This window comes from Canis lupus, chromosome X (assembly GCF_048164855.1).
Source record: "Canis lupus baileyi chromosome X, mCanLup2.hap1, whole genome shotgun sequence".
NCBI classification, from domain to species: Eukaryota; Metazoa; Chordata; class Mammalia; order Carnivora; family Canidae; genus Canis; species Canis lupus.
In genome coordinates this window covers 577,505-603,151 of record NC_132876.1, presented here as the reverse complement: position 1 = coordinate 603,151, position 25,647 = coordinate 577,505, and the positions used below count along the sequence as shown (strand labels likewise).

The following is a 25,647-nucleotide window of genomic DNA, read 5'->3' as shown; positions in this document are numbered from 1 at the left end:
GTTCTTTTTTTAAAAAGATTTTATTTATTTATTCATGAGAGACACGGAGACACAGGCAGAGGGACAAGCAGGCTTCCTGTGGAGAGCCAGATGTGGACTGGATCCCAGGACGCCGGGATCACGACCTGAGCCAAAGGCAGACACTCAGTCACTGAGCCACTCAGGTGTCCTGTATCATTTCTTTATATTTTTTGTACACTAACCTTTTATCTGATGTTTGCAAATATCTTTTCCCATTCTGAAGGCTGCCTTTTAGTTTTGTTGACTGTTTCCTTTGCTGTGCAGAAGGTTTTTATCTTGATGAAGTCCCAATAGTTAAATTTTCCTTTTGTTTTCTTTGCCTCAGGAAACATATCTAGAAAGAAGTTGCTATGGCTGATGTCAAAGAGGTTACTGCCTGCTTTCTCCTCTAGGATTTTGATGGTTTCAGGTCTCACATTTTGGCCTTTGACCCATTTTAATTTATTTTTGTATATGACGTAAAAAGCGGTCCAGTTTCATTCTTTTGCATGTGGCTGTCCAATTTTCCCAACGTTTGTTGAAGAGACTGTCTTTTTCCCATAGGATATTCTTATCAGCTTGGAAAGATTAATTGACCATGTAGTTTGTGGGCTTATTTCTGGATTTTTAAAATTTATTTTTTATTGGAGTTCAATTTGCCAACATATAGCATAACCCCCAGTGCTCATCCCATCAAGTGCCCCCCTCAGTGCCTGTCACCCAGTCACCCCCACCCCCTGCCCTCCTCCCCTTCCACCACCCCTAGTTCGTTTCCCAGAGTCAGAAGTCTCTCCTGTTCTGTCTCCCTCCCTGATATTTCCCACTCATTTTTTCTCCTTTCCCCTTTATTCCCTTTCACTATTTTTTATATTTCCCAAATGAATGAGACCATATAATGTTTGTCCTTCTCCGATTGTATTTTTGGATTTTTCATTCTGTTCCATTGACCTATGGTATCTTCTGTTTTTTTTTTAAAAGATTGTATTTATTTATGAGAGACACACACAGAGAGAGAGAGGCAGAGACCCAGGCAGAGGGAGAAGCAGGCTCCATGCAGGGAGCCCAGCACAGGACTCAATCCCGGGTCTCCAGGATCACGCCCTGGGCTGAAGGTGGCGCTAAACCGCTGAGCCTCCCGGGCTGCCCAGTATCTTCTGTTTTTGAGGCTGAACTTTGTTTCTCCTTTGAAGGACCAAGTTAAGTCCAGCTTTAGTTTCAGATCTGAGTGATTTCATTTTAACATGTAAATTTGAGTACATATAGTAATAGAACATTTTAAATTCTATACAAATCTTTGTCATTATTCTTTGAGGATAGCATGCTTATCTTTCTATGGACAGGAATAAGACCTTCTGGTCAGTCAAATTTCTTAGTTTCCTTCTTATTTCTGTGGAATAATAGGTCCAATTTACTTTGCAACTTTACCATATATTTGTTTCTGATCTTTTAAAAATTACTATTATGTTATATTTAATGAATACCTGCTTATTTAACAATATACTCTGGTCATGAAGGTCATATTCTCATCTCTGACTATGAGGCAGTCATATTTCTAGGTGTTCAATGCCATTCGAATACCCGTTGGTCTTGATCTCTTTTCAGAGCGGATTTTTAAAATTATTCTTTTAGGATTTGCCTCTCTGATATACTTACTCTTTGATTTATTACTCATATCAGAAATAAATTCACTCATGTATTAAACTAACAAAAATATAAAATTGTTTTAATGATTTAGATGGAAGTGTTTATAAAGAGCAGTTTATGAGCAATATGTCTTTTGTAACTTTGGCCATCTGTTGAGCTTACACACAACACATTGTAATAATTCAATTAAATAGCAAAAGATCTTGATGCTTTCCATGTGATTTAAGATTGCAGTGGTTATGCCATGGGAATAAAGATTAATTGAATATACAAAGAACTTTAAAATACACAGTGAGAAGATACTTTGGACTGATTAGATACAGAATACACAGCATTCTTGTCATAAGAGAGTCAGAGGAAACAGTATTTTCCATATTCTTGTTTCCAAAAGCCTTTATAATATGATAACAAGTGAAAGGAGAGCTTTTTCTACTAAAAGAGCTGTCCTAACTCTTCTGTTTAGCCACACTTGCATAGGTATTTTCAATTTCTTTGTCTTCAGGACATGTGTGGGTAAATTCTTCACGGGCATAGGCATTGTGAAGATAGCGCCAGACTCCTGAGAATTCTGCTGGAATGTCAAAGTCACGGTATTTCTTGGCAGCAACCTAAGGTTTTGGGGAAAAAAAGGAAAAAACACGTCATAGTAAAACGCATCAATGACATGCCTAGTATATAGAAACATATCTCAAAAGTCAAGATCATTAAGGACGTGTTATCTACACAAAAATAAACCTAAAGAATCTTGGACTTACTAGTTTAATGTTTTGTTTACAAATGTAGACAAAACAATATGTGTATAATCATATTTATATTTATGCTGTATTTAATTATTAATATGTTTAGAAGAAGAAAGCCCAGAAAAAGTGCAAATATTTCTCCACTAGACTAAGAGTTTGCTCAGGGTCCCAAATGTGTCTTATTTCTTCATGTATTCTGAGTGTCTGGCATAGGATCTGAGACAGAGTAAGTTCTGTTCAATAAGGATTTATTAAATCAATGACTAAACCATCATAAAATTATTACTAGGTCACATTATCATTTGCTAAGATCCAGATACTGTTCTAAGCATTTTACATGCCTTAATTAAATTTTCTCCACAATTCCATGAAATGGGTAATATTATCCTTGTTTTATAGAGAAGACAATGGAAAACACCTTCTAATTTGGGAAGAAAGAAACAAGAAGTTTTTATGATTCCCAGAGAAGATCATTACTGATTTTTCCTCTGAGGAGAAAAAAGAGATATACACTATGCATAATGATGATGACAAAGCTATCATATAACAATCTCACACTAAACAGTCACTGTGTTTCATGCTGGCGACTCCAAAACCCCTCCCAGACCATTCAGTTAGCCCTACAAAGACTTACTTTAATAATGTTCAGTTTGGGTAACAAGCTGCAGTCAGCCAGTGTCAGCTGATCCCCATCCAAGAACAATCTTCTGGAAACTGTGAGTTCCTCGGCACTGTCTGGATCAATTTCATCCAGAAGCGGGGTGTTTAAATAGTCATCCAGACGTTTAAATTCTCTGAGCAGAGATTTTTCAAAATCTGAGATAAAGAAGTCATAGGGTTACCAATAAATATTTTGTCTTCATGACTAAATACATTCTCAATATGCTTTTCACACATGTAGACATCTCTAACCACATACACTGGCCCTTTAAAATCGAAATAGTTAACTAGAACGCTCCACTACCCACTGATAAGACAGGGTCAGATGTTGAATCAAATGATGAGTAAAAATATTTTTGGACTTTTCTTGAGGAGGTGCATTGGGAGGAGAGTCAAAGAAAGAAAAAGTCATTTATGTTATTGTTAAACACAGAAGGGGCAGAAAGTAGAATCTGAGACTAATAGCCCTCATGAATCAGAAGACAGTGGACCTATTCAGGAATGTTTGTGGGCGAGGGTAGATGCTATAGTTTCAGAAATCAGAAAGTTGGGAGGCTGAAATAGAGTCCTGCAGTTAGCTCACTCCTGGCATGTCAGTGCTCTAATTGAGCTTAGTTATTGCCCTATTGAATCTTGGCTTCTAAATTTAATAAGACCTCATGCAAAGGAATTTCAGTGGAGAGGAGAAAGAATCAGAGAGTGTATTCCCCAATATACTATGTATTCAGGAAAATCCTATTTTACCTGAGACTGTGAGTGTCAGCAAATGTGTGAGAGAAACAGAAATTTAAACAAAAGTATCTCACTCTTATTTGCTTCTTTCTGCGTATTCTTAATGTATGCAGAAAACTTGGCAAAGAGGTTACAGCCCACATCAAAGGACTCCTTGTTCTTGGGACTCAGGTGAGGATACCTTAAAAAGAAACATCACTCCACGATTATTCACACATAACAAATCAGAGACCAAGTGTCCTAGCTTACGCTCTGCTCAGAATGGAGGTTTTGGAAAATTGTGCTGGAAACCAAAGGTCCTGCAAAACTCTCATTGGAAATATGTATTTTTTCTCAATATCAGAATACTGAAGTTTCTAAAGTTTACCGGGAAACTGGTTGTGGAGAATTCAAAGCTCATTAACTTGTATGTAGAAACAATGGTTTAAATGGTGTTAGGTCACCTGTACTTGCTCCTGAAAGCCTATTTGGCAGGATATATATTGGTGGTAATACAATTTCAAAGATAAGTGATAGGAAAACATGGTTTTAAATTATTGTAACTTACATAAAAATGAAGGAATAAACAGGATAGAGAGGATGGAAAAAGGTAGCCAAGCTGGCCTCTCCTTAATACAAACTTGATTTAGCATAATGAAATCAAATGATGTAATAGTGTAATTCCTCACATTAAGAAATTGAATAAGATCATACGATCATGAATTGATGCAGGAAAAGTATTGAATGAAAATCAATTCTCATTCATTAAAAAAAAACAAACAAAAAACCCACCAGCCACTAGAAATGGTCAGGTCAAACAGTTATCTTCCTTGATTCCTTTCTGCTCTCCATCCCCATATTTGATCCATTAGCAATTCTAGCCCGCTTACCTTTCAAAATGTACCCGGGGGAAGTGGGTGGGGGGTGGGCTAGATGGGTGATGGGCATTAAGGAGGACACTGGGTGTTGTATGTAAATGACGAATCGCTGAATTCTACTCCTGAAACCAATATTGCACTGTATGTTAACTAACTAGAATTTAAATTAAAAATTTGAACAGAGGGATCCCTGGGTGGCGCAGCGGTTTGGCGCCTGCCTTTGGCCCAGGGTGTGATCCTGGAGACCCGGGATCGAATCCCACATCAGGCTCACGGTGCATGGAGCCTGCTTCTCCCTCTGCCTATGTCTCTGCCTCTCTCTCTCTCTCTCTGTGACTATCATAAATAAATAAAAATTTAAAAAAAATTTGAACAGAAAACCACACACAGACCCCAAAATGTACCCAGAATCTATCCATTTCTCTCCGCATCTACTGCCTCCTGCTTGGTCCAAAGCTTATACTACTGCAACAGCTTCTTGTCCCCCACACTCCTAGACTATTTTGTACTTGCTGCCAGAGCAGTCATGTTAAAAGATAAGTTGTATCATGTCTCTTCCCTACTTAGTACCCTGCAATGTCTCATCTCATCAGACTCGGACCCCAAGTCCTCGCAGTAAGCTATGAGGAATGATGTGATCTGCCCCTTTCTTACCACTCTGCTCTCATTTCCTCCCCCTCTTCCCCACTTATCTCCTTAGTGTTCTTCAAACAGGCCTGACAAGCTCCCACCCCAAAGCATTTTCACTTCATTTACCCTTAAATGGAGTGATTTTCTTCATATATGCACATGACCTGTTCCTCCTCTTCTTTCAGATCTTGTTTTAATATCCCTTCCTAAGTGAGGCCTTCCTCTACCCACCCTAACATTGCAAACTTTCTTCTGTCCTTAACACTTGCTAGTTCCCCCCTTGCTTTGTTTTTTCTTACTATTTATCATCATTTAAAGTACTTTATGTTTTGCTTTTTAATCTTGCTTATTTATTGTCTTCCTCATCTAGAATGTAAGGTCTACTAGGGCACAGTATTTTTGCCTGGTTTAATCACTGATGTGTCCAAAGTGCCTAGAACAGTATTTGACACTTACTAAATATTCAATAAATATTTGTTGAATGGTTAAACTAATTAATTAATTTCCTTAACTTGATAAAATGCACCCATCAAAAGCTTTCAGTAAGCACCATATTAAATGATGATATGTTAGTGCTATTTCCCTTAAAATGAGTACAGGATGAGATTGATCATCATCACTACTCCTCTCCAACATTGTGCTGAATGCACTAACAAATGAGACAAAAACAAACAAAAAAAAACAAACAAGAAAACAAAAAAAAAAACCCAAACATTCTAAATGATGACTTTAGAACCATTTACATTAAATTTAGGAACAAGACAGACACTCATAATTGCTTTTATAGTAGATATTGTTTTCGAGGTCCTAGCAAGTTGAGAAAGACAACATAAAGCACTAGTACAATTACTGGAAGAAAAGCAACAATATAATTGTATACTTAGAAAACCCAAGAAAATATAGGAAAAATTACTAGAATAAATGATATATTTTGGCAAGGTGGCTAATACAAATCAAACATTAAAAAATAAGTTATCTATGCTAGCAATAACCAGATAGAAATGGATATTAGAGGAATCCCTGGGGGGCTCAGCGGTTTAGCGCTTGCCTTCGGCCCAGGGTGTGATCCTGGAGTCCCGGGGTTGAGTCCCGCATCGGGCTCCCTGCGTGGAGCCTGCTTCTCCCTCTGCCTGGGTCTCTGCCTCCTCTCTCTCTCTCTCTCTCTCTCTCTCTCTCTCCTCTGTCTTTCATGAATAAATAAATAAAATCTTTAAAAAAGAAATGGATATTAGTAGCATATTCCATTTACAATAGTGATAAAAGTATTAAATATTTATTTATTGGTCTAATTTTAAAAGATTTTATTTAGTTAGTTGAGAGTGAGAGAGAGAGTGAGAGAGCATGAGTGAGGTGGAGGAGAGACAGAGGGAGAAGCAGACTCTCCACTGAGCAGAAAGCCCAACATAGGGCTGGGTCCCAGGACTCTGGGATCATGACATGAGCCGAAGGCAGGTGCTGAACTGATTGAGCCACCTGGGTGTCCCAAAAGTATTAAATATTTAGAAATAGCTTAATAGAAAAGGTATAGAACCAATATGAAAAAAAACAAGGCAAAATCTTATCAAAGAACATAAGACTGGCACTTAGGTTGATAACCTAATGTGAATCAGTGGATGAACGGGTAAAGGAGATGTGGTGCTTATATACCATGGAATATTATTAATCCATAAAAAGAAGGAAAGTCTGCCATTTGTGACATGAATGGACCTTGAGGACATTATGTTAAGTGAGATAAGTCAGACAGAGAAAGACAAATACTTTATGATCTCACTTATATGTGGAATCTAAAAAGCAAAATAATAGTCTAGAGGCACCTTGGTGGGAGGATTGCAGGGATGTTGTTTAAATGTTAAAAACTTGCAACTAGTAGATAAATAAGCACAGCATAATGATTATACTCAACAAGACTCTATTACAGACTGCAAAGTTGCTAAGAGAAAATCTTAATTGTTCTCACCAAAAAAAAAAGAAATAATAATTATGTAATGTGATAGAGATATTCGCTTACACTACAGTGGTAATCATATTACAATATATAAATACCAGATCATGGTTGTACACCTTGAACTTACACAATGTTATATGACAATTTTATCTGAATAAAAATAAATAAAAATTTGATGGTCCCCAAACAAATACACAGATTGTGTTTCTGATGGGAATAATTTGTATCATAAAATGAAGTTTCTTCAAATAGTAATATGAATTCAGTGCAATTTCAATTAAAAACCTAATCTTTTTTTAAAAATTGAGATAAAATTCACATAACATAAAATCATCTAAGCGATTTTATTTTATTTATTTATTAATGAGAGAGAGAGAGAGAGAGGCAGAGGGAGAAGCAGGCCCCATGCAGGGAGCCTGACGAGGGACTCGATCCCAGGACTCCAGGATCACACCCTGGGCCGAAAGCAGGAGCTAAACCGCTGAGCCACCCAGGAATTCCTCTATTCTGAACTTTTTGAAGAGCCTTCATGCTGTTTTCCAGAGTGGCTCATCAGCTGACATTCCTACTAACAGTGCAATAGGGTTCCCCTTTCTCTGCATCCTGGCCAACACCTGTTGTTTCCTGTGTTGTTAATTTAGCCCCTCTGATAGGTGTGAGGGGATATCTTACTGTGGTTTTGATTTCCATTTCCCTGATGATGAGTGACATTGAACATCTTTTCATGTGTCTGGCTATCTGGATGTCTTCTTTGGAGAAATGTCTGTTCATGTCTTATGCCCATATTTAAGCTGGATTATTTGTTTTTTGGGGTGTTTGCTTTTATAACGTCTTAATTTTTTGAATAATAATCCTTTATCAGATATGTCATTTGCAAATATCTTCTCCCATTCTGTAAGTACCTTTCAGCTTTGTTGATTGTTTCCTTCACTGTGCAAAAGCATTTTATTTTGATGAAGTCCCAATAGTTTATTTTCGCTTTTGTTTCTCTTGCCTCAGGAGACATATCTAGGAAGAAGTTGCTTTGTCTGATGTCAGAGAGGTTACTGCCTGTGTCCTAGGATTTTAATTGTTTCTTGTCTCATAATTAGGTATTTCTGACAATTTTAGTATATTTTTGTCTATGGTATAAGAAAGTGGCCCAATTTGATTCTTATGCTTTTGGCTGTCCAGGTTTCCCAGCACCATGTGTTGAAGAGATCATCTTTTTCCCATTGTATATTCTTTCCTACTTTGTCAAAGATTAATTGGCTGTATAGTCGTGGGTTCATTCCTGGGCTTTCTATTGTTCTTTTTATCTATGTGTCTATTTTTTAAAGCTTTTGTTTACTTGTTCATGAGAGACAGAGAGAGGCAGAGACTAGGGAGAAGCAGGCTCCCTGTGAGAACCAATGTGGACTGGATCCCAGGATCCCAGGATCATGCCCTGAGCCGAAGGACGATACTCAACCACTGAGCCACCCAGGTGTCTCTATGTGTCTATTTTTTTTTTTGAGTTTTCAAATTTCCTTTTTTAAGATTTTCATTTAAAGTCTAGTTAGTTAACATATAGTGTAATATTGGCTTCGGGAGTAAAACTTAGTGATTCATCACTTACATGTATCATCCAGTGCTCATCATAACATGCCCTCCTTAATACCCATCATTTTGTACCAGTACCATACTGTCTTGATCACTACAGCTTTGTGAAATAGCATGAAGTCTGGAACTGTGATGCCTCCAGAAACAGACCTATAAATACAAACTGATGTCATTGGAGGAGAGGGGGTTGGGGATGGGTGAAAATGGGTGAAGGGGAGTGGGAGATATAGGCTTACAGTTATGGAATGAATAAGTCATGGAAATAAAAGGCACAGCATAAGAAATATAAAAAATACTTTGGGGGTGCCTGGGTGGCTCAATCAGATAAACATCCAACTTTTGATTTCAGCTCAGGTCATGATCTCAGGATTGTGAGATCAAGCCCTTGGTAGGACTTCATGCTGAGCACGGAGTCTACTTGGGATTCTCTCTCTCCCCTCTCTCTGCCCCTCCCCCTGCATGCATACTCTCTCTCTAAAATAAATAAGATCTCTTAAAAATACTTTGAAGTGTTACATCTAATGTCCTCGTGTCTTTGAAGTTGAAGGGGAAAGTTTATGCATAATAGATATTATATTTCTCAACTTGCAAGTTTAGAAATCATACTGAATCAAAGGCTATTTCAAAATTGAAGATCTTGTGAGGGCTCTACAATAAAATGAGTTTAAATCCTATCAGTATAAATGCCCCCAACCTTTATTATGGCTGAAATTACCTGCTTTTTCCAGGTCTCCAAATCTATATTTTGCCCTTTCCTAATATATTACCTACATCTCATAAAGTTTTAATAGATTTAAATATATTAAATAAGTAATTGTGTAGTACAGTTTTGTAGTCATGTAATCATGGGGATCTCTGCAAACATTTCTAGAAAAATAGCAAAAGAGGTTGAACAGTGAAAAAGAGATGTCTAGAAGTAAGAATCTTCAATCTGCAATATAATAGGGCAATAAAATAGATTTTCTCAAGAACAATAACATCATGTATAATGCTGTACCTTGGAGGAGCCAGTGTCTGCTCTAAAAACTCCTCAATTTTAATGAAGTCCGTTTTCAACTCCTTGTTATACACCAGGAAGGGAGGATTGGTACCTGGGGCTAAGTCCTTCAGCTCTTCAGGCTTTCTATGATTATTGAAAATAAGCAGAGTTAGGCTTCTAGATAAAGTACATGTTATACAAACATTGTATTGATGTCTACTGATTTCAATCTTCTGAATGAAACATGTCCTCTTACCTGGTCATGTCAACAGTAGTCACATTGAATTTAACTCCTTTAAGCCAGAGGATCATAAAGAGGCGTTGGCAAAAGGGACAGTTTCCAATACTCTCCCCATCACTTCCAGCCTGTTAAGATAAAGGAAGGCCTCATTCATTCATTTGCTCAAGTACATATTGAGTGCCTACTGGGAAATGAGCCAGTTGCTAGAGACAAAATTGGAAGTCCTTAATCTCATGTAGTCTACCGTCTGTGGGCAGACAGGGATAAATCAAATAAGTTTATTGTATTTTAAATGATAAGGGTAGGAGCAACTGGGTGGCTCAGTCGGTTAAGCGTCTGCCTTCAGCTCAGATCATGATCCCAGAGTCTTGGGATTGAGCCCCACATCGGGGTCCCTGCTCAGTAAGTATCTGCTTCTCCCTTTGCCCTTTGCCCTGCTCTTGTGCTCTCTCCCACTCTCTCAAATAAATAAATAAATAAAATCTTTAAAAAACTTAAGATGACAAGTGTAATGAATACATAATAATGATAGTTGATTTTATATATTACCAGAATTTATAGAACCATTTCCTATTGATGGGCATTTCAGATATTCCAAAATTTTTGCTATGCTAAATAGTTCAGCAGCAATATTTCTAGGCGTATAATTTTTTCCACTTCTGAGACTATATCTATCTTTAGAGTTAATATTCAAAATGAGAATGTTGAAAAAAGAGTAAGTGCATTTTCCATTTTGATAGATCCTGCCAAAATTCCTTCCTGAAAGGCATTTTCCTTTTTTTTTTGTATCCTTGTCCCTATTTGCCAACTCCCTTACTCCCCCAAACTGCTATCCTTCTTGATTTGAACTTTAATTATTTTTAATAAATTTATTTATTTATTTTAAATTTATTTTTATTGGTGTTCAATTTGCCAACATATAGAATAACACCCAGTGCTCATTGAAAGGCATTTTCCATATGTTTATTGCTGATTTGATTTCCTTATTTCGTTAAATGTTTGTTCATGACAATCTTACATTTTTCTCTATCAAAGTGATATTTTCCTTATTGATTTGAAAATTCCATTTGTATACTGAAGACATTAATACTTTTTTTAAGAAAGATTTTATTTATTTATTCATGAGAGACAGAGAGAGAGAGAGAGGCAGAGACCCAGGCAGAGGGAGAAGCAGGCTCCACGCAGGGAGCCCGACGTGGGACTTGATCCTGGGACCCCGGGGTCACGCCCTGGGCCGAAGGCGGCGCTAAACCGCTGAGGCACCAGGGCTGCTCAACATTAATACTTTTTGATACACGGAGATCCCTGGGTGGCGCAGCAGTTTGGCGCCTGCCTTTGGGCACCAGGAGTATACTGGGACTCTAGCTTATGTAACTTAAGTTTTTAAAAAATAGTTAATAGTTGTTTTAACACCATTCATTTAAAGATCCATATTTTGACCAGCATTACCCTGATGCCAAAACCAAAGTCACTATAGAAAAAGGAAACCACAGGCCAATGTCCCTGATGAACACAGATGCAAAAATCCTCAACAAAATGCTAGCAAATAGCATTCAATAATACATTTAAAGGACAATTCACCATAATCAAATGGGATTTATTCCAGAGATTGAAGGATGATTTAAAATTCATAAATCAATCAATGTGATACAGAATATTAACAAAAGAAAGGATAAAAACCATATGATTATCTCAATAGATGCAGAAAAACCTTTTGACAAAATACAACATCCATTCATGATAAAAACTTTCAACAAAGTTGGTTCAAAGGGAACATATGTCAACATAATAAAGGCCATATATGAAAAACCCACAGCTAATATCATACACGATGGTGAAAACTGAAAGCTTTTTCTCTAAGATCAGGAGCAAGACAGGGATGTCCACTCTCACCACTTTTATTCAACATAGTACTGGAAGTCTTAGCTACAGCAATCAAACAAGAAAAACGAAAGGCATCCAAATTGATAAAGAAGAAGTAAAAGTCTCACTATTTGTAGATGACATAAAACTCTATGTGGAAAACCCTACAGACTCCACTAAAAGACTATTAGAACTAATAAATGAATTCAGCAAAGATGCAGTATGCAAAATCAATAAACAGAGATCTGTTGCATTTCTATACACCAGTAATGTAGCAGCAGAAAGAGAAATTAAGAAAACAATCCCATTTACAACTGCATAAAAAACTCTAGCAGGGATGCCTGGGTGGCTCAGTTAGTTAAATGTCCAACTCTTGATCTCAGCTCAGGTCTTGACTTCAGGATCGTCAGTTCAAGCCCTGTGTTGGGCTCCATGCTGGGTGTGGAGCCTACTTTAAAAAATACCTGGGAGTAAATTTCACCAAGGAGGTGCATGACCTGTACTCCGAAAACTATAAGACACTGATGAAAGAAATTAAAGATGACACAAATAAATGGAAAGATATATTGTACTCCTAGATTGGCAGAGTTAATATTGTTAAAATCTGTTAAAATGTCCAATCTACAGATTCAGTGCAATCTCCATCAAATGCTGTGACAAACAATTGGAAAGTTTGCATTGAATTACAGAAAACCCTGAATAACTAAGGCAATCTTGAAAAAGAACAGAGCCACAGGTATCATGCTCCCTGATCTCAAACTACACTACAAGACTATACTAATCAAAACAGTATGGTACTGGCACAAGAATAGACATATAGATCAATGGAACAAAGTAGCCCAGGAAACAAACCCATGCTTGTATGGTCAATTAATCTATGACAAAGGAGGCAAGAATATCCAATGGGGAAAATAGTCTTTCAATAAATGGTGCTGGGAAAACTGGACAGCTACATGCAAAAGAACGAAACTGGACCACTTTTTCCCCCCACATCATACACAAAAATAAACTCAAAATGGATTAAAAGCCTAAATGTAGGACTAAAATCATAAAATTCTTAAAGGAAAACATAGGCAGTAATCTCTTGGACATAGGCTTTAGCAACATATTTATGGCTATGTCTCCTGAGGCAAGGGAAACAGGCAAAAATAAGCCATTGGGACTACACCAAAATAAAAAGCTTTTGCAGAGCAAAGGAAACTTTGAACAAAAGAAGATGGCAACCTCTTGAATAAGAAAAGATATTTGCTAATGAAGTATCTCATTAGGGGGTAATATCTAAAATATGCTAAGAACTTATGCAGCTGAACACCAAAAATCCCAAATAATCTCATTAAAAATGAAGGCTTGAATAAACATTTCTCCCTCATAATCAGGAAAAGGCCAATCAAACCCACGATGATATATACTCTCACACAAGTCAGAATGGCTATTATCAAAAAGGTAAGAAATAACAACTGTTGCAAAAAAGGGAACCCTCATGCACCTGCAGTGGGAATGTAAATTGGTCTGAGCACTATGGAAAACAGCATGGAAGTTCCTCAAAAAATTAGAAATATGATGTAGTACATAATTCCACTACTGGGCATTTACCTAAAGAAAATGAAAACACTAATTAAAAAAGATACATGCACCCGCATGTTTATTGCAGCATTATTCACAATAACCAAAATATGGAAGCAACCCAAGTGTCTATCAATAGATGAATGGGATATTACTCAGGCATAAAGAAAGAATGAGACCCTGTCATTTGTGACAACATAAAGGGATCTAGAAGGTATTATGCTAAGTGAAATAAGTAAGACAGAGAAAGACAAATACCATATGATTTCACTTATATGTAGAATCTAAAACATAAAACAGGAAGCAAGCAAAACAACAACAACAACAACAACAACAAAACAAACAAACCCATCTCTAGATAGAGAGAACAAACTACTGGTTACCAAAGGGGAGGTAAGTGGGGGTGGGCAAAATAGACAAAGAGAATCAAGAGGTACAAACTGCCAGTTATAAAATAAATAAATAATGGAGATGAAAAATCCAGTATTGGGAATATAGTCAATAATATTGTAATAATATGTAATAGTCAATATGTTGTATACATAAAACTAATATAACAATGCATATTACCTATACTTCAATAGTAAGAAAAATCATGGTGAAAAAATAAAGATCCATCTTTTGCTCACTGATTGAAAACAACACACTTTTCTGCTTTGAAATTTTATGTATACTTGAGTTTATCTGTGGCCCCTCTATTCTTCATTCATTCATTCACTCTCCCAATAAATACTTACTGGACAAATAATCATGTTTTTAAAATAGATCAGACATTACATATAATCTATACTGTATATAACAGATATTTAAGAAGTAGTCTCTCAGCTTAACTTACTTTTATTTTTTTTTTAATTTTTTATTTACTTATGATAGTCACAGAGAGAGAGAGAGAGAGAGAGAGGCAGAGACATAGGCAGAGGGAGAAGCAGGCTCCATGCACCGGGAGCCCGACGTGGGATTCGATCCCGGGTCTCCAGGATCACGCCCCGGGCCAAAGGCAGGCACTAAACCGCTGCGCCACCCAGGGATCCCTTAACTTACTTTTAAAATGAGGTAAGTTCTTTGAAGGAAGGATGTGCATGTCATGAGAGTGTGTAACAGAGAAACACTATATGGGTTCTGTTAGGGAAGGTTTTTCTGAGGAAATGGCATTTGAACTGAGTTCAAAGAATGAGTAAGTGTTGGGCAGCCCGGGTGGCTCAGCGGTTTGGTGCCACCTTCAGCCCAGGGCCTGATCCGGAAGACCCGGGATCGAGTCCCACATCAGGCTCCCTGCATGGAGCCTGCTTCTCCCTCTGCTTGTGTCTCTGCCTCTCTCTCTCATAAATAAATAAAATATTTAAAAAGAATAAGTGTTAAATATGTGAATAGGCACAACGAAGGTGTTCTAAACAGCAAATAGCATGTCCAAAAGCCTTGCAACATGCTTGAGCAATGGCATTATAAGGAACTGAAAGAAGGTCAATATGGCTGGGATTCAGAGGGTGAGTGAGGGCAAAGAAAAATTCAATAAATTGAGCTACGTGAAAGCTGCAATGTGGTTTTCTGTGGTTTGAAAGGAACTATTAAGAAAATGAAAAATGTTTGTATCCAAAATATATAAAATATACTAGTAAATAGCTCCTAACAACTCCATGACAAACCATCCAACTTAAAAAGGGGTAAGAGATTCAAACACTCTATGAAAGAGATGCAGATGGTAAATGACACAAAAAGATGCTCAACATCATTAGTCAACAGGAAAATGAAAATCAAAAGCACAACAAGATACCAGTACACACACATTGGCATAGCTGAAATTTAGAAGACTGACCATACCAAGTATTGCCGAGTATTCCAGGAGCAACTGGAACCGATACACCGCGGTTAAGAGTCTAAAACGGTACCAATGGTTTATAAAGAGTTTGTCAAAGTTCAAAATGTACCTAACATCTGACTCATTAATTCTAATACTAAGTATTGGCCCCAAAGAGGTAAAGACATATGCCCAGAGAAAGACTTGCACATAAACGTTTATTCATAGTAGCCAAAAACCTGGAAACAACCCGAATGTCCTCCAGTGGGTAGATAGATAAATATGGTACATCGATATAATGGAACACTTCAGCAATAAAAAAGAATGAGAGATTGATGTACATAACAATACGGGAAATCTTAAAATTATTATGCTGAGTGAAAGAAGCCAGACAAACAAAGGTACATACTGTATGATTCAATCTATAGAAAATCTTAGAAAACACAAACTGATCTATCCTGTCAGAATACAGGTCAGTGATTTCTTCGCAGGGAGTAGTGGGATATAGTGGGGAAGACTGATTACAAAGAGACACAAAGGAACTTTCTAAAGTAATAGAAATGTTCTGTATTTTGATTGGGGCAGTGGTTACATGTGTGTAAACATATGTCAAAAGACTGGGTGACGGGGGCACTGAGGGGGGCACTTGACGGATGAGCACTGGGTGTTATACTATACGTTGGCAAATCGAACTCCAATTAAAAAAATGTACAAAAAAGTGTCACTGGATTGTGCAATTAAAATAGGTACTTCAGGGATCCCTGGGTGGCACAGCGGTTTGGCGCCTGCCTTTGGCCCAGGGCGCGATCCTGGAGACCCGGGATCGAATCCCACGTCGGGCTCCCGGTGCATGGAGCCTGCTTCTCCCTCTGCCTGTGTCTCTGCCTCTCTCTCTCTCTGTGACTATCATAAATAAATAAAAAATTAAAAAAATAAAATAGGTACTTCTTATTCTATGTGAATCATACATCAATAAAGTAAATTGGAATGTAAAAATCCAAAAAGTAGAACAATCCTCCCCCCAAATAATGATGTTATGCAGGCATGGTAGAGGTTGTAGTGACAAGGTTAGGGTGTGACCATGGAAAGGGAAGAACAAGATCAGCGGAAGGGAAGCAGTCAAGGATCTGAGAGGCCAGAGTACTGGAACTTTCATCTCCGTAGATATTAAACTCACCAAGAATTTTGATAGGAATAGTGTTCGAGAGAGTGAAAATTATCCAGAAGCTAAAATTCCTCAAGAAATAGGGGAGAATGGCCTGGTGTTTGGAAGACTTTTTTTTTTCTTTTTCTGGAAGACTTATAATGAGGAAAGGTAGTGCGTGGTTTAGTCTGATTTTATGATACTCAACATGGGTATTTCTTTGGATGGGGGAAGGAGAATGGTCTGGAAAGAGGTATGTGGAGGCAAGGATACCTAATGGATATGGACCTCACTTCCAGGCTCAGTGGTGAGAAGAATGAGGAAGAAAAGGTAGCCACTTCTTGAGAGGGCTATGGCTGATACACTGTCTTCGTGAGAAATCCAGGTTTTAGACACTTCAAAATCAGCATGTCCCAAACTGAATTCCTTCCTTTTTCTTTAGTGCACTCACGGACCTACTCTTTCTTTAGGGCTCCTAATCTTGTGAATGACACTGCTATCTGCTGCGGACTGAACTGTATTCCCCCCAGATTCATATTTTGAAACCCTAACCTTCAATATGATAGTATTTGGAGGCAAAGCCTTTGAGAGGTAATTAGGTTGAGGCCACGAGGATGGGACCCTCATGATAAGATTAAGGCCTTTATAAGAAGAGACCAGGAAGCTTTCTCTCTCCTCTCCTCCCCCTTCTCTCTGCCACCCACTATGCAAGGACACTGAGCAAGCAATCACCTGTAAGCCAGGAACAGAGTGCTTACAAGAACCTGACCATGATGGCACTTTGATCTTGAACATGCAGCCTGTACAACTTTGGGAAGATAAATATCTGTTGTTTAAGCCACCGCATCGATGGCATTTCGTTATGGCAGCCTGAGCACACAAGACAGTACCTACTAAGTTGCCTAAATTAGAAAATTGACAATAAGCCTTATGCTTCACTCCCAAATTATTATTTTTTAAAAGATTCTTATTTATTTGAGAGAGAGAGAGCGAGCACGTAAGAGGGAGAGAGCATGAGGGAGGAGGAGGGGGGAGAGAGAGAGAAGCAGATACTTAGCCGACTGAGCCACCCACCCGCCCCTTCACTCCCAAATTAAATCCAACACTAATTCTTGTCCGTTTTACCTATAAATATCTCCAAATAAGTTTAGTTCTTTCATTTTCCATGGCTATTACATTATTCATTCATTTAATATTTATTTGATGCTTGCTATCTGTCCAACACTGTTACCTACTAGCTACCCAAGTCCAAGCCATGAGCATGTCTCATCTGTTGGACCTGTTTGTTTGTTTGCTTTTGCTTCAGTCTACAGAAGAAAGTAAAGGACACTTCACCCTAAAGCTGCTCTGATCCGTGATTCCTAACAATATCAAAGTCCCAGAAGCCTTGGGCATAATCCTAATTTTTTTGGCAAATTTTCCTTTCCCTGGCAATGGGTACAAGAGAGGAAATGATGGTTACGGTTGTTCTTTTGTGATGTCAGGGAGTGAAGAGCTATGGGAAGAGGCACCCAACTTTGGCAGCTGTGTTTCCTTTGTAACAGAAGTCAAACTAGGGATCCAATCAGAACTGGGCCTAGTGAGTAGAAACACCATTATGGGTGGGAGGCAGGAAGAAGAATGGAGTCTGAGAATAGATACAGCAGGAAGGGTGGATCGCCTTTGGCAAAAGGAAAGGCAAAACATTGAGATGTGGGGGAAATGCAGTCAAGTTTTACAGGAAAACCGTTTTTTCCCCCTGTTTACAATATGCTGATTTAAAGTGCCATCACAGAAAATTTTAGGATGTAAATGCTCTAGCCTCATTGATGAACTACCAACTCTTAAGTATATTTAGCTGGCAAGGACAGGATGTGGTCATTCACAAAAGCAATTTTTTCTCTGTATGTCTGTGATCTAAGTTTCTAAACATGAAAAATAATAATAGCCACCATATTTGACTTTTATTAAATGTCTACTAGTTAACAACTACAGTGCTTTACATATTTATTTATTTTTTGATCCACACAGTGAAGATGATCCCATGAGGTAGGTTCTGTTAACATTCTTGTTTTAATGAAAGACTCCTAACTCTGGGAAACAACTAGGGGTGGTGGAAGGGGAGGTGGGCGGGGGGTGGGGGTGACTGGGTGACGGGCACTGAGGGGAGCACTTGACGGGATGAGCACTGGGTGTTATGCTATATGTTGGCAAATTGAACTCCAATAAAAAATAAATTTATAAAACAAATTCTTGTTTTACAGATGAGGAAACTGAGGATCAGAGAAACTGACTTGTTAAAATACACTCAGCTAGTCAACAGCTGATGACCTATATACTCGTCTCCTGTAGCAAGTCCAGGACTGTGTACTCCAAAACCCAAACCCTTAAACAACGTTTTCTCCCATCTAATAATTTTGTTGGATTTTTAGAAATTGATCTGCTTTTATGATAGTCTTTATGATAGTTTTAAGAGGGTTTGAAATTGGTCTGAAAATTAAGAGAAAAGTATAATCTCTTATTTCTTTTCCACATAGAGAAAATATTTTCGTGTTGTTAGGGTTAGGGTATGTGCCTGTATTTTGCCATTCAGAGACCTCTCCAGAGAATAGAATCCCAGACTTCTGTTGGGGTTAGGGTTAGGGTTGGGGGTTAGGTTAGGGCTTGAGTATGTGCCTAGTATTTTGCTGTTCAAAGATATCATCAGAAGGTTAGGGTTATGGTGAGTTTTAGGGTTAGGGATTGACGTTAGGGGTTATGGGTTATGGATTAGGGTTAGGGTGTGTGCCAGGTATCCTGTCATTCAGACACCTCTTCTAAGAATACAGTTCCCGGGATTTCTCATCATTGCAGCCATCCCAAGAGCGGGCCTAGCTGGGACACTCCTCCACCGACTGGCCCCACCTCTCCCCCATCCCCAGTCAGGCTGTAAGGGGCGGGGAGATGGCCTGTCTCGTGCCTTTTTCAATTTCCATACCTGATTCCCAATCACCCATGTTGAGCTCTGGACAGCTTGGGCTCACCGGTAACTGAGGGCTCTGGTGTCCTAGGCCTGCAAGCCTGGAAGACTTTGACCTCCATAGCCCTTCCCTGTTTCTCCAGCCCCGAACTTGTACCTCCCACTAGATCCCAGGGAATGAGACAGAGATGCCAAAACCAGCCTCTTGGTTAGAAAAGAAAAGCAGCATACACACAAAATACCAGAACACCAGTCCACACTCTGCCCAGCCGCTAGTGTGCCCCACCTGCTCATCAGGCCACAGCCCCTGCACCTCACCTGCCCCGTCCACGCCTGCCAGGCCCCCAGCCACTCAGGCCAGGGCAGCCCCTGATTCCTGACCCCTGGCAGGAGGCTTCAGGACCTCCCCTCCCTGTTTCCTTTAACACCTACTGAGGACTTTCATTTAGACATGGCTTCAACCTGCAAAACTCCTCTACCAGTTTTTAGGTTATTTAAAAAAAAAGAAAAAATAGGATAAAACAAGAAAAGAGAAGTATGACAGCAGCTAGGCAGGTATGGGAAGCAGCAGGGACAGGCAGGACCGACCCCTAGCTAACTTGGCCCTCACACTTCTGCTGGGATGAGAATAAACATGGCAACCTTCTATCAAGCTGAGGCAGGGAGGGGATTTGGGGTTCTAAATACTTTTTATTTTTTTATTTTTAAAAAAGGTTTTATTTATTTATTCATGAGAGACACACACACACACAGAAAGGCAGAGACACAGGCAGAGGGAGAAGCAGGCTCCATGCAGGAAGCCAGATGTGGGACTCGATCCCAGGACTCCAGGATCACGCCCTGGGTCACAGGCAGACGCTCAACCACTGAGCCACCCAGGCGTCCCCTAAATACTCTTTAAATATATATTCAATAGATTTTTCTGTTTTTACCTGTACCTTCACACCCATTTTCAGAAATACTACCAATTCTTTTTTTTTTAAGAGAGAGAGAATGAGAGAGGGAGGGAAGGAGGGAGGAGAAGGGAAGGGAGAGAGAGAAACTTAAGCAGGCTCCACACCCAGTGTTGAGCCCAACACCGGGCTCAATCTCACAACTCTGAGACCATGACCTGAACCGAAATCAAGAGTCAGAGTCAGACACTTAACCAACTGAGCCACTCAGGTGCTCCAATACTACCAATTCTTGCATGTTTACGGACATCTCTAGGAAAACTAGGCTGCTTCTCAGCTTATCTTTCTTTTTTCCTTTATTATTATCTTTAAAGATCTTATTTATTTATTCACGAGAGACACAGAGAGAGAGAGAGAGGCAGAGAACAGGCACAGGGAGAAGCAGGCTCCCTGTGGGAAGCCCCATGTGGGACTCGATCCCGGGACCCCGGGGTCACGACCTGAGCCAAAGGCAGACGCTCAAACCACTGAGCCACCGGGTGCCCTGCTTCTCAGCTTTTTAAATCCTATGTTCAGTAAGCCACTTCCTCAGATCAAGGGTTAGGGTTAGGGCATGTCCCTGGAATTTTGCAGTTCAGGAACTCACCAGAGAATCTAACTCCAGACTTCTCCTGGGCTTAGGTGTTATGGTTAGAGTATGTGCCTGGTATTTTGAAGTTCAGAGACCTCTCCAGAGTGTTACGCTTAGTGTTAGGGTTACAGTTAGGGTCAATTTTAGGGACTAGGTTTACTGGGTTAGTGGTTATGGGTTAGGGTTAGGATTTGAGTTGGGGTATGTACCTGGTATTTTCAGTTCAGAGACCTCTCCAGAGGGTTATGGTTATGGTTAGTGGTTAGGAGCTTCGGGTTAGGGGTTAGGGTTTAGGGTATGAGGTGAAATGGCTTTGACAAATTCAGAATTTTGGCTCAAATGTTCAGTTCTATAACTTTATGTAAAGATCTACTAAAACTTCATTTTAGTGTGTTTGGTAGAAAACACACAATCTGTTTAACAATGAACAACAAACCAGTAAGATAGAGTCTGCATTTAGAGAAAATAAAATGTATGTTAGAAAATATGGGCAGCCTGGGTGGCTCAGTGGTGTAGCGCCGCCTTCGGTCCAGGGTGTGATCCTAGAGACCCAGGATCGAGTCCCATGTCGGGTTCCCTGCACGGAAACCTGCTTCTCCCTCTGCCTGTATCTCTGCCTTTCTCTCTCCGTGTGTCTCTCATGGATGAATAAATACAATCTTAAAAAATACTTTGATTTTAGTTCATGGTTAAAAATCTTGCCCAAGGCATTCAGAGCTGAAAGGCAATGTTTTCACGGGCTACATTAAAACACGTAGGTAGTGTGATATGAATTCTTAATTGTAACAGGAAAATGCTTAATCTCCTATAGGTATCCCATCCGTGATATGGGGAAGAAGTTGTGGTAGGGTTTCTAGGCCACAGCCAGGGGTAGCTGAGGAAATCACAGATTCCTTTCATCTTTAGAAAGAAACTGCATGATCTATAATGAGATACCATAGATAAAGAGCAGAGCTTTTTAAACTTACTCATTAACATTTTTCATGCCTCTCAATCCTTATGCCCTACCTCTGTATCTTCTGTGAAACTTGTGGAGCTCTGCGGAACACACCTTAAAGCAAAACAGAATAAAAACCTGGACCAGATGATCCTCAACGTTCTTCTAGAAAATCTGTGATTTGTATCAATGTTATTAGATAAGCTTATATCTAAAGGATTCCATCTGATGAAATTCTGGAAAATTCACTAAAAAGAGTTTGCCAATAAGATTAAACATAACTATTTTAAAAAATTGGAATTCTAACCTTGCCATTCACTGGCTATGTGACCCTGGACAAAGTTACTTAGATACTCTTTGCTTTACTTTCTGTATCTATAATATAAGGTTAATAATAAACCTCTTAACACAATGCCTGCCATATAGTAAGTACTCAATAAACGATTAGTTATTTTAACTTGAAAGTTATTACTTAACCAAACATTTGTTCATCCAATGTATGATTCACTAACTTCTCCTGTCCAGATTAGTACCCAAATATGGGAATTCTATGAAGATTGACTTATGTAGATCAATGCCAACAACTAGTTAGGGGAGTTGGATTGGATTAAATGAGTAGTTTAGACTAAAAGAACACTTTAGTTGCCCTATGAAGAGACATTACCCGTGGTTTGAAATTGGTAGATGTGAAAAGCCAATTAGGAAATTAAGGCTAATTTATATTGTGTCTGAGCAGTCACATATTTTGCTAAAATCCAGAGATAAGAGAAGTAGCTCTTATGCCCCATACTCCAACACTTACTTGGATTATTTTGCAATGCAGGAATTCAAGGATCACTCTCCTATAGTTTGGAAAAGGCGGTTGATTATGCCCTTTGTGTATATATGTGACCAGTTGCAAATATTTTTAAATGATTGTGAAAGTCTTACTTTGGCTAACAGATGTTTAAACTAGCATTTGGTAGACATACTTTATTTTATGTCTTTGTAAGTCATCAATAGACATCTAGTTTTAGAGGCAAGTAACAAACTTTATTGCCTTTGCTTGCTTATCTAGAGATGAGAACAACAATATGACTATAATGACAAGTCTACTACCATTACTCCTACTCATGATACTACTCCTTTTAGTACTAATAATGTAAGGTGTTAGGACTAAATGAGGTAATATATGTAAATATGAGTACTACAGGTGAAGTGTTCAGAAAAAAAGCCAAACATGATATGAGAGTTTGCTATGATTATTATTATCCTGGATACTTGTAACAGTCAAGGAAAATATAGAGAAAAAATAGTCAATCTAAGCAAAGTTTAAGGAAACTGTAATTTATACTTAGAATAACTTATACAGAATTATTATTTTTCTTGATGAGTTAATTTAGAAACACATGTTCCTTGCTCCTGCCTTAGGGGTTTTCCAAAGGGCTTTTCTGAAAAGTCAAGGCATTACCAAAAACCCCAAGGCAGACTATAAAGAGGAAACGCAAAATTCTAAATGCCTCCTCCTCACACAGACTCCTCACACAGACTCCTGGCTGTTTTCTCCCATAGTGTCCATGTGACTACACTGTGATCTTCATCTATTATGGGAGAATTTTAGAAAGCTCGATCTGGGCTATGTGTGGGATTGGGGCTCTCAGCCCATACTTTCCCCATTTAGGCCTTACAAAACCCATCCCATAAAACACAGATTGCAAGAGCTAGAAAGCCCTTAAGGATCATTTTGTCAGTCTCCTACATTGTACAGATGAAGAAACAAAGGTCCAGATGGAGGGAGAGATTTGTCCAGAGTTACATAGGAAGCCACCAAGAATATAACTTGGTTGTTCTGTCTAACCAACCAGTCCAGTGCTCTTTCCACAATAGCTCTTTGCCTTTTTATACTAATGTGTTTTCTTATTATCATGTAGCAGCCAGGCATATGTCGAGTACTGAGAGGAAGAATATAATGACAAAATAATTTATCTCTAGCCCAAATATTGACGTCTTTTTAGAATCTGAGGTCCAATGTCAAGAAATAATACATATGCCGTTATTTTAGCTAGAAAACTTACCTTCACAAAAAGTTCAATTTCAGGATCTGCCATCTTTCTGTTTTTACTGCCAGTTGTCAGCCCTCTGCCTCCTGCAGAGTTCACCGTACTTGTGGACTCTTTTCTTCCACTTTTATCCAAAGGCTCAGATAAAGTTCGTGCTTTAAGAGGAGAGTCCAGCTTGTAGTAGACTGAGTCAGAGCTGGGGCCAGTCTCTCTTCTCAAGAGGTGGGGTGCAGAGAATTCTAGATGCTTGAGAGCAGCTCTCGAACTTGTTTTCCTTCTTCCTCTTGACTTAACATTTGAATCAAGGAGGAGCTGAAGGGGTGTGTGTAAACTGGCTGGCTACAAAGGTGGGGGTGTTTCCAGAAAGACTTCAATGCCATGAGTCAGCATAGGAAAAACACATACACACAAATACACACATGCAGTGCTGGCTTCTATATATCAAGCAGACCAGATGTTCTCTAGAGCCTCCCTTTGAGTCCTGGGCTGTATGCCCAGAAAATGGCCTCTTATTGCTGTTCCTGTAAACTGACAGCAGTAAAAAGCTTTTCCAGGAAAAGGGCCAGAAATGACTTGGGTTGTATCATTGAAAAGGATGTTTATCTAATGATATTGTCTAAAAGGGGGTTAAAAAAACTTCACTTCATCAAATGTCTCCACCCCCCAATTCTACTGCTCACACAGCCAAATTTCCCTTCCGGATTATAACTTTCACTTCTCTTCTATAACCAGGGAATGTTTGCTGCGTTGGTTGAGTCCAGGGGGCGTCCTTTGCTTGTCTCATCTCATTCTTACTTCTGGGAAATCTGCACTGGGACGGATCACTTCCTAGTTTTGGTATCTGTACCAGGAACCACAAGCAGTTCTGTATCTCTGCTTGTCAGCCCTGGGAGAAGCAAGGAAATATCCAAACTGACACCTGGTGTCTGCACTTTTTCTGCCAGTTGTGTTTTTTCCCTGCCAGGATGACGGTGGGGGAGCGGGCTGGATTAATAAACTTCTTTGGTGGTAAGAGGCTCTTTCCTTTTCTTTTTAAAAGATTTATTTATTTATTTATTTATTTATTTATTTATTTAATAAAGAGAGAGAGCAAGAGTGAGCATGAGTAGGAGCAGTAGGGGCAGAGGGAGAGGGAGAAAGAACCTCAACCAGACAATGCACTAAGTGCAGAGCCTGACCTGGGGCTTGATCTGACGACCCTGAGATCTGGACCTGATAAACCAACAGTCAGTGGCTTAACCGACTGCACCACCCAGGCGCCCTCTGGTGGGAAGAGGCTCTTTCTGATTGAAGCCAAAGTGAACGTAGATCCACCAGTTGGGTGCCGCTGTGACCCTGTTCCTGCCACACCAAACACGCCCTGTACTCATATGGGCCATACAATCTGCCACCGCCCTCACGTAAAGAATTCACAGAATGAGAGGCTCGTGGCAAAGCCCGGCCTGTGGCACACCTGCAGCTTCTAGGCAGGGAGTGCCCGTTATAGGAAGGCAGGTGTTCTCCTGGACTATGTGGGACCTGGTGCTTTTCCAGACGGTTGATAAGGTGACAGGGAGACCGTGATAGACTTCTGCTGAGGCGACCTTGACGGTGAGTTTAGGCCTGGCTGTTTGGCAGGCACCGGCAAATGCTCCGTTTGGCCCTATTTCTACTCTATTCATTTATTCTTTCACTCCAAAGGCAATCAATGGGTGCTTGCTCTGTGCCAGCAGGCTGATCGCTCACTGAGATGAGCCGTGAAGGAAGACAGTAAGTTGGGGAGGAGAGCAGCAATTCCAGTGAAGCACGCTGAGTCGGAGGCATCCTCTCTCTTCCCGACATCGATTCAAGATCTT

General features: G+C 39.4%; 1 protein-coding gene across 1 annotated transcript; it reads right to left on the bottom strand.

Annotated features, from left to right (window-relative positions):
• Positions 1-1,696: 1,696 nt before the first annotated feature.
• CLIC2 (chloride intracellular channel 2) lies at positions 1,697-24,295 on the bottom strand. Its single transcript, XM_072818361.1, has 6 exons — positions 23,828-24,295; positions 10,025-10,134; positions 9,787-9,912; positions 3,851-3,957; positions 3,019-3,200; positions 1,697-2,252 (listed from the first exon to the last, which is right to left on the bottom strand). Exons 1-6 carry the CDS (start codon positions 23,858-23,860, stop codon positions 2,091-2,093), a joined length of 720 nt encoding a protein of 239 aa, XP_072674462.1. The 5' UTR covers positions 23,861-24,295; the 3' UTR covers positions 1,697-2,090.
• Positions 24,296-25,647: the final 1,352 nt, after the last annotated feature.

Excerpts from the sequence above, each read along its gene's own strand:
- CLIC2 (XM_072818361.1), bottom strand. The coding sequence starts at position 23,860 with ATGGCAGATCCTGAAATTGAACTTTTTGTGAAG. Across the intron at positions 9,913-10,024 it reads ACTACTGTTGACATGACCAG|AAAGCCTGAAGAGCTGAAGG; the intron begins GTAAGAGGACAT and ends CAATAATCATAG. Across the intron at positions 3,201-3,850 it reads GCAGAAAGAAGCAAATAAGA|ATTTTGAAAAATCTCTGCTC; the intron begins GTGAGATACTTT and ends TCTTTATCTCAG.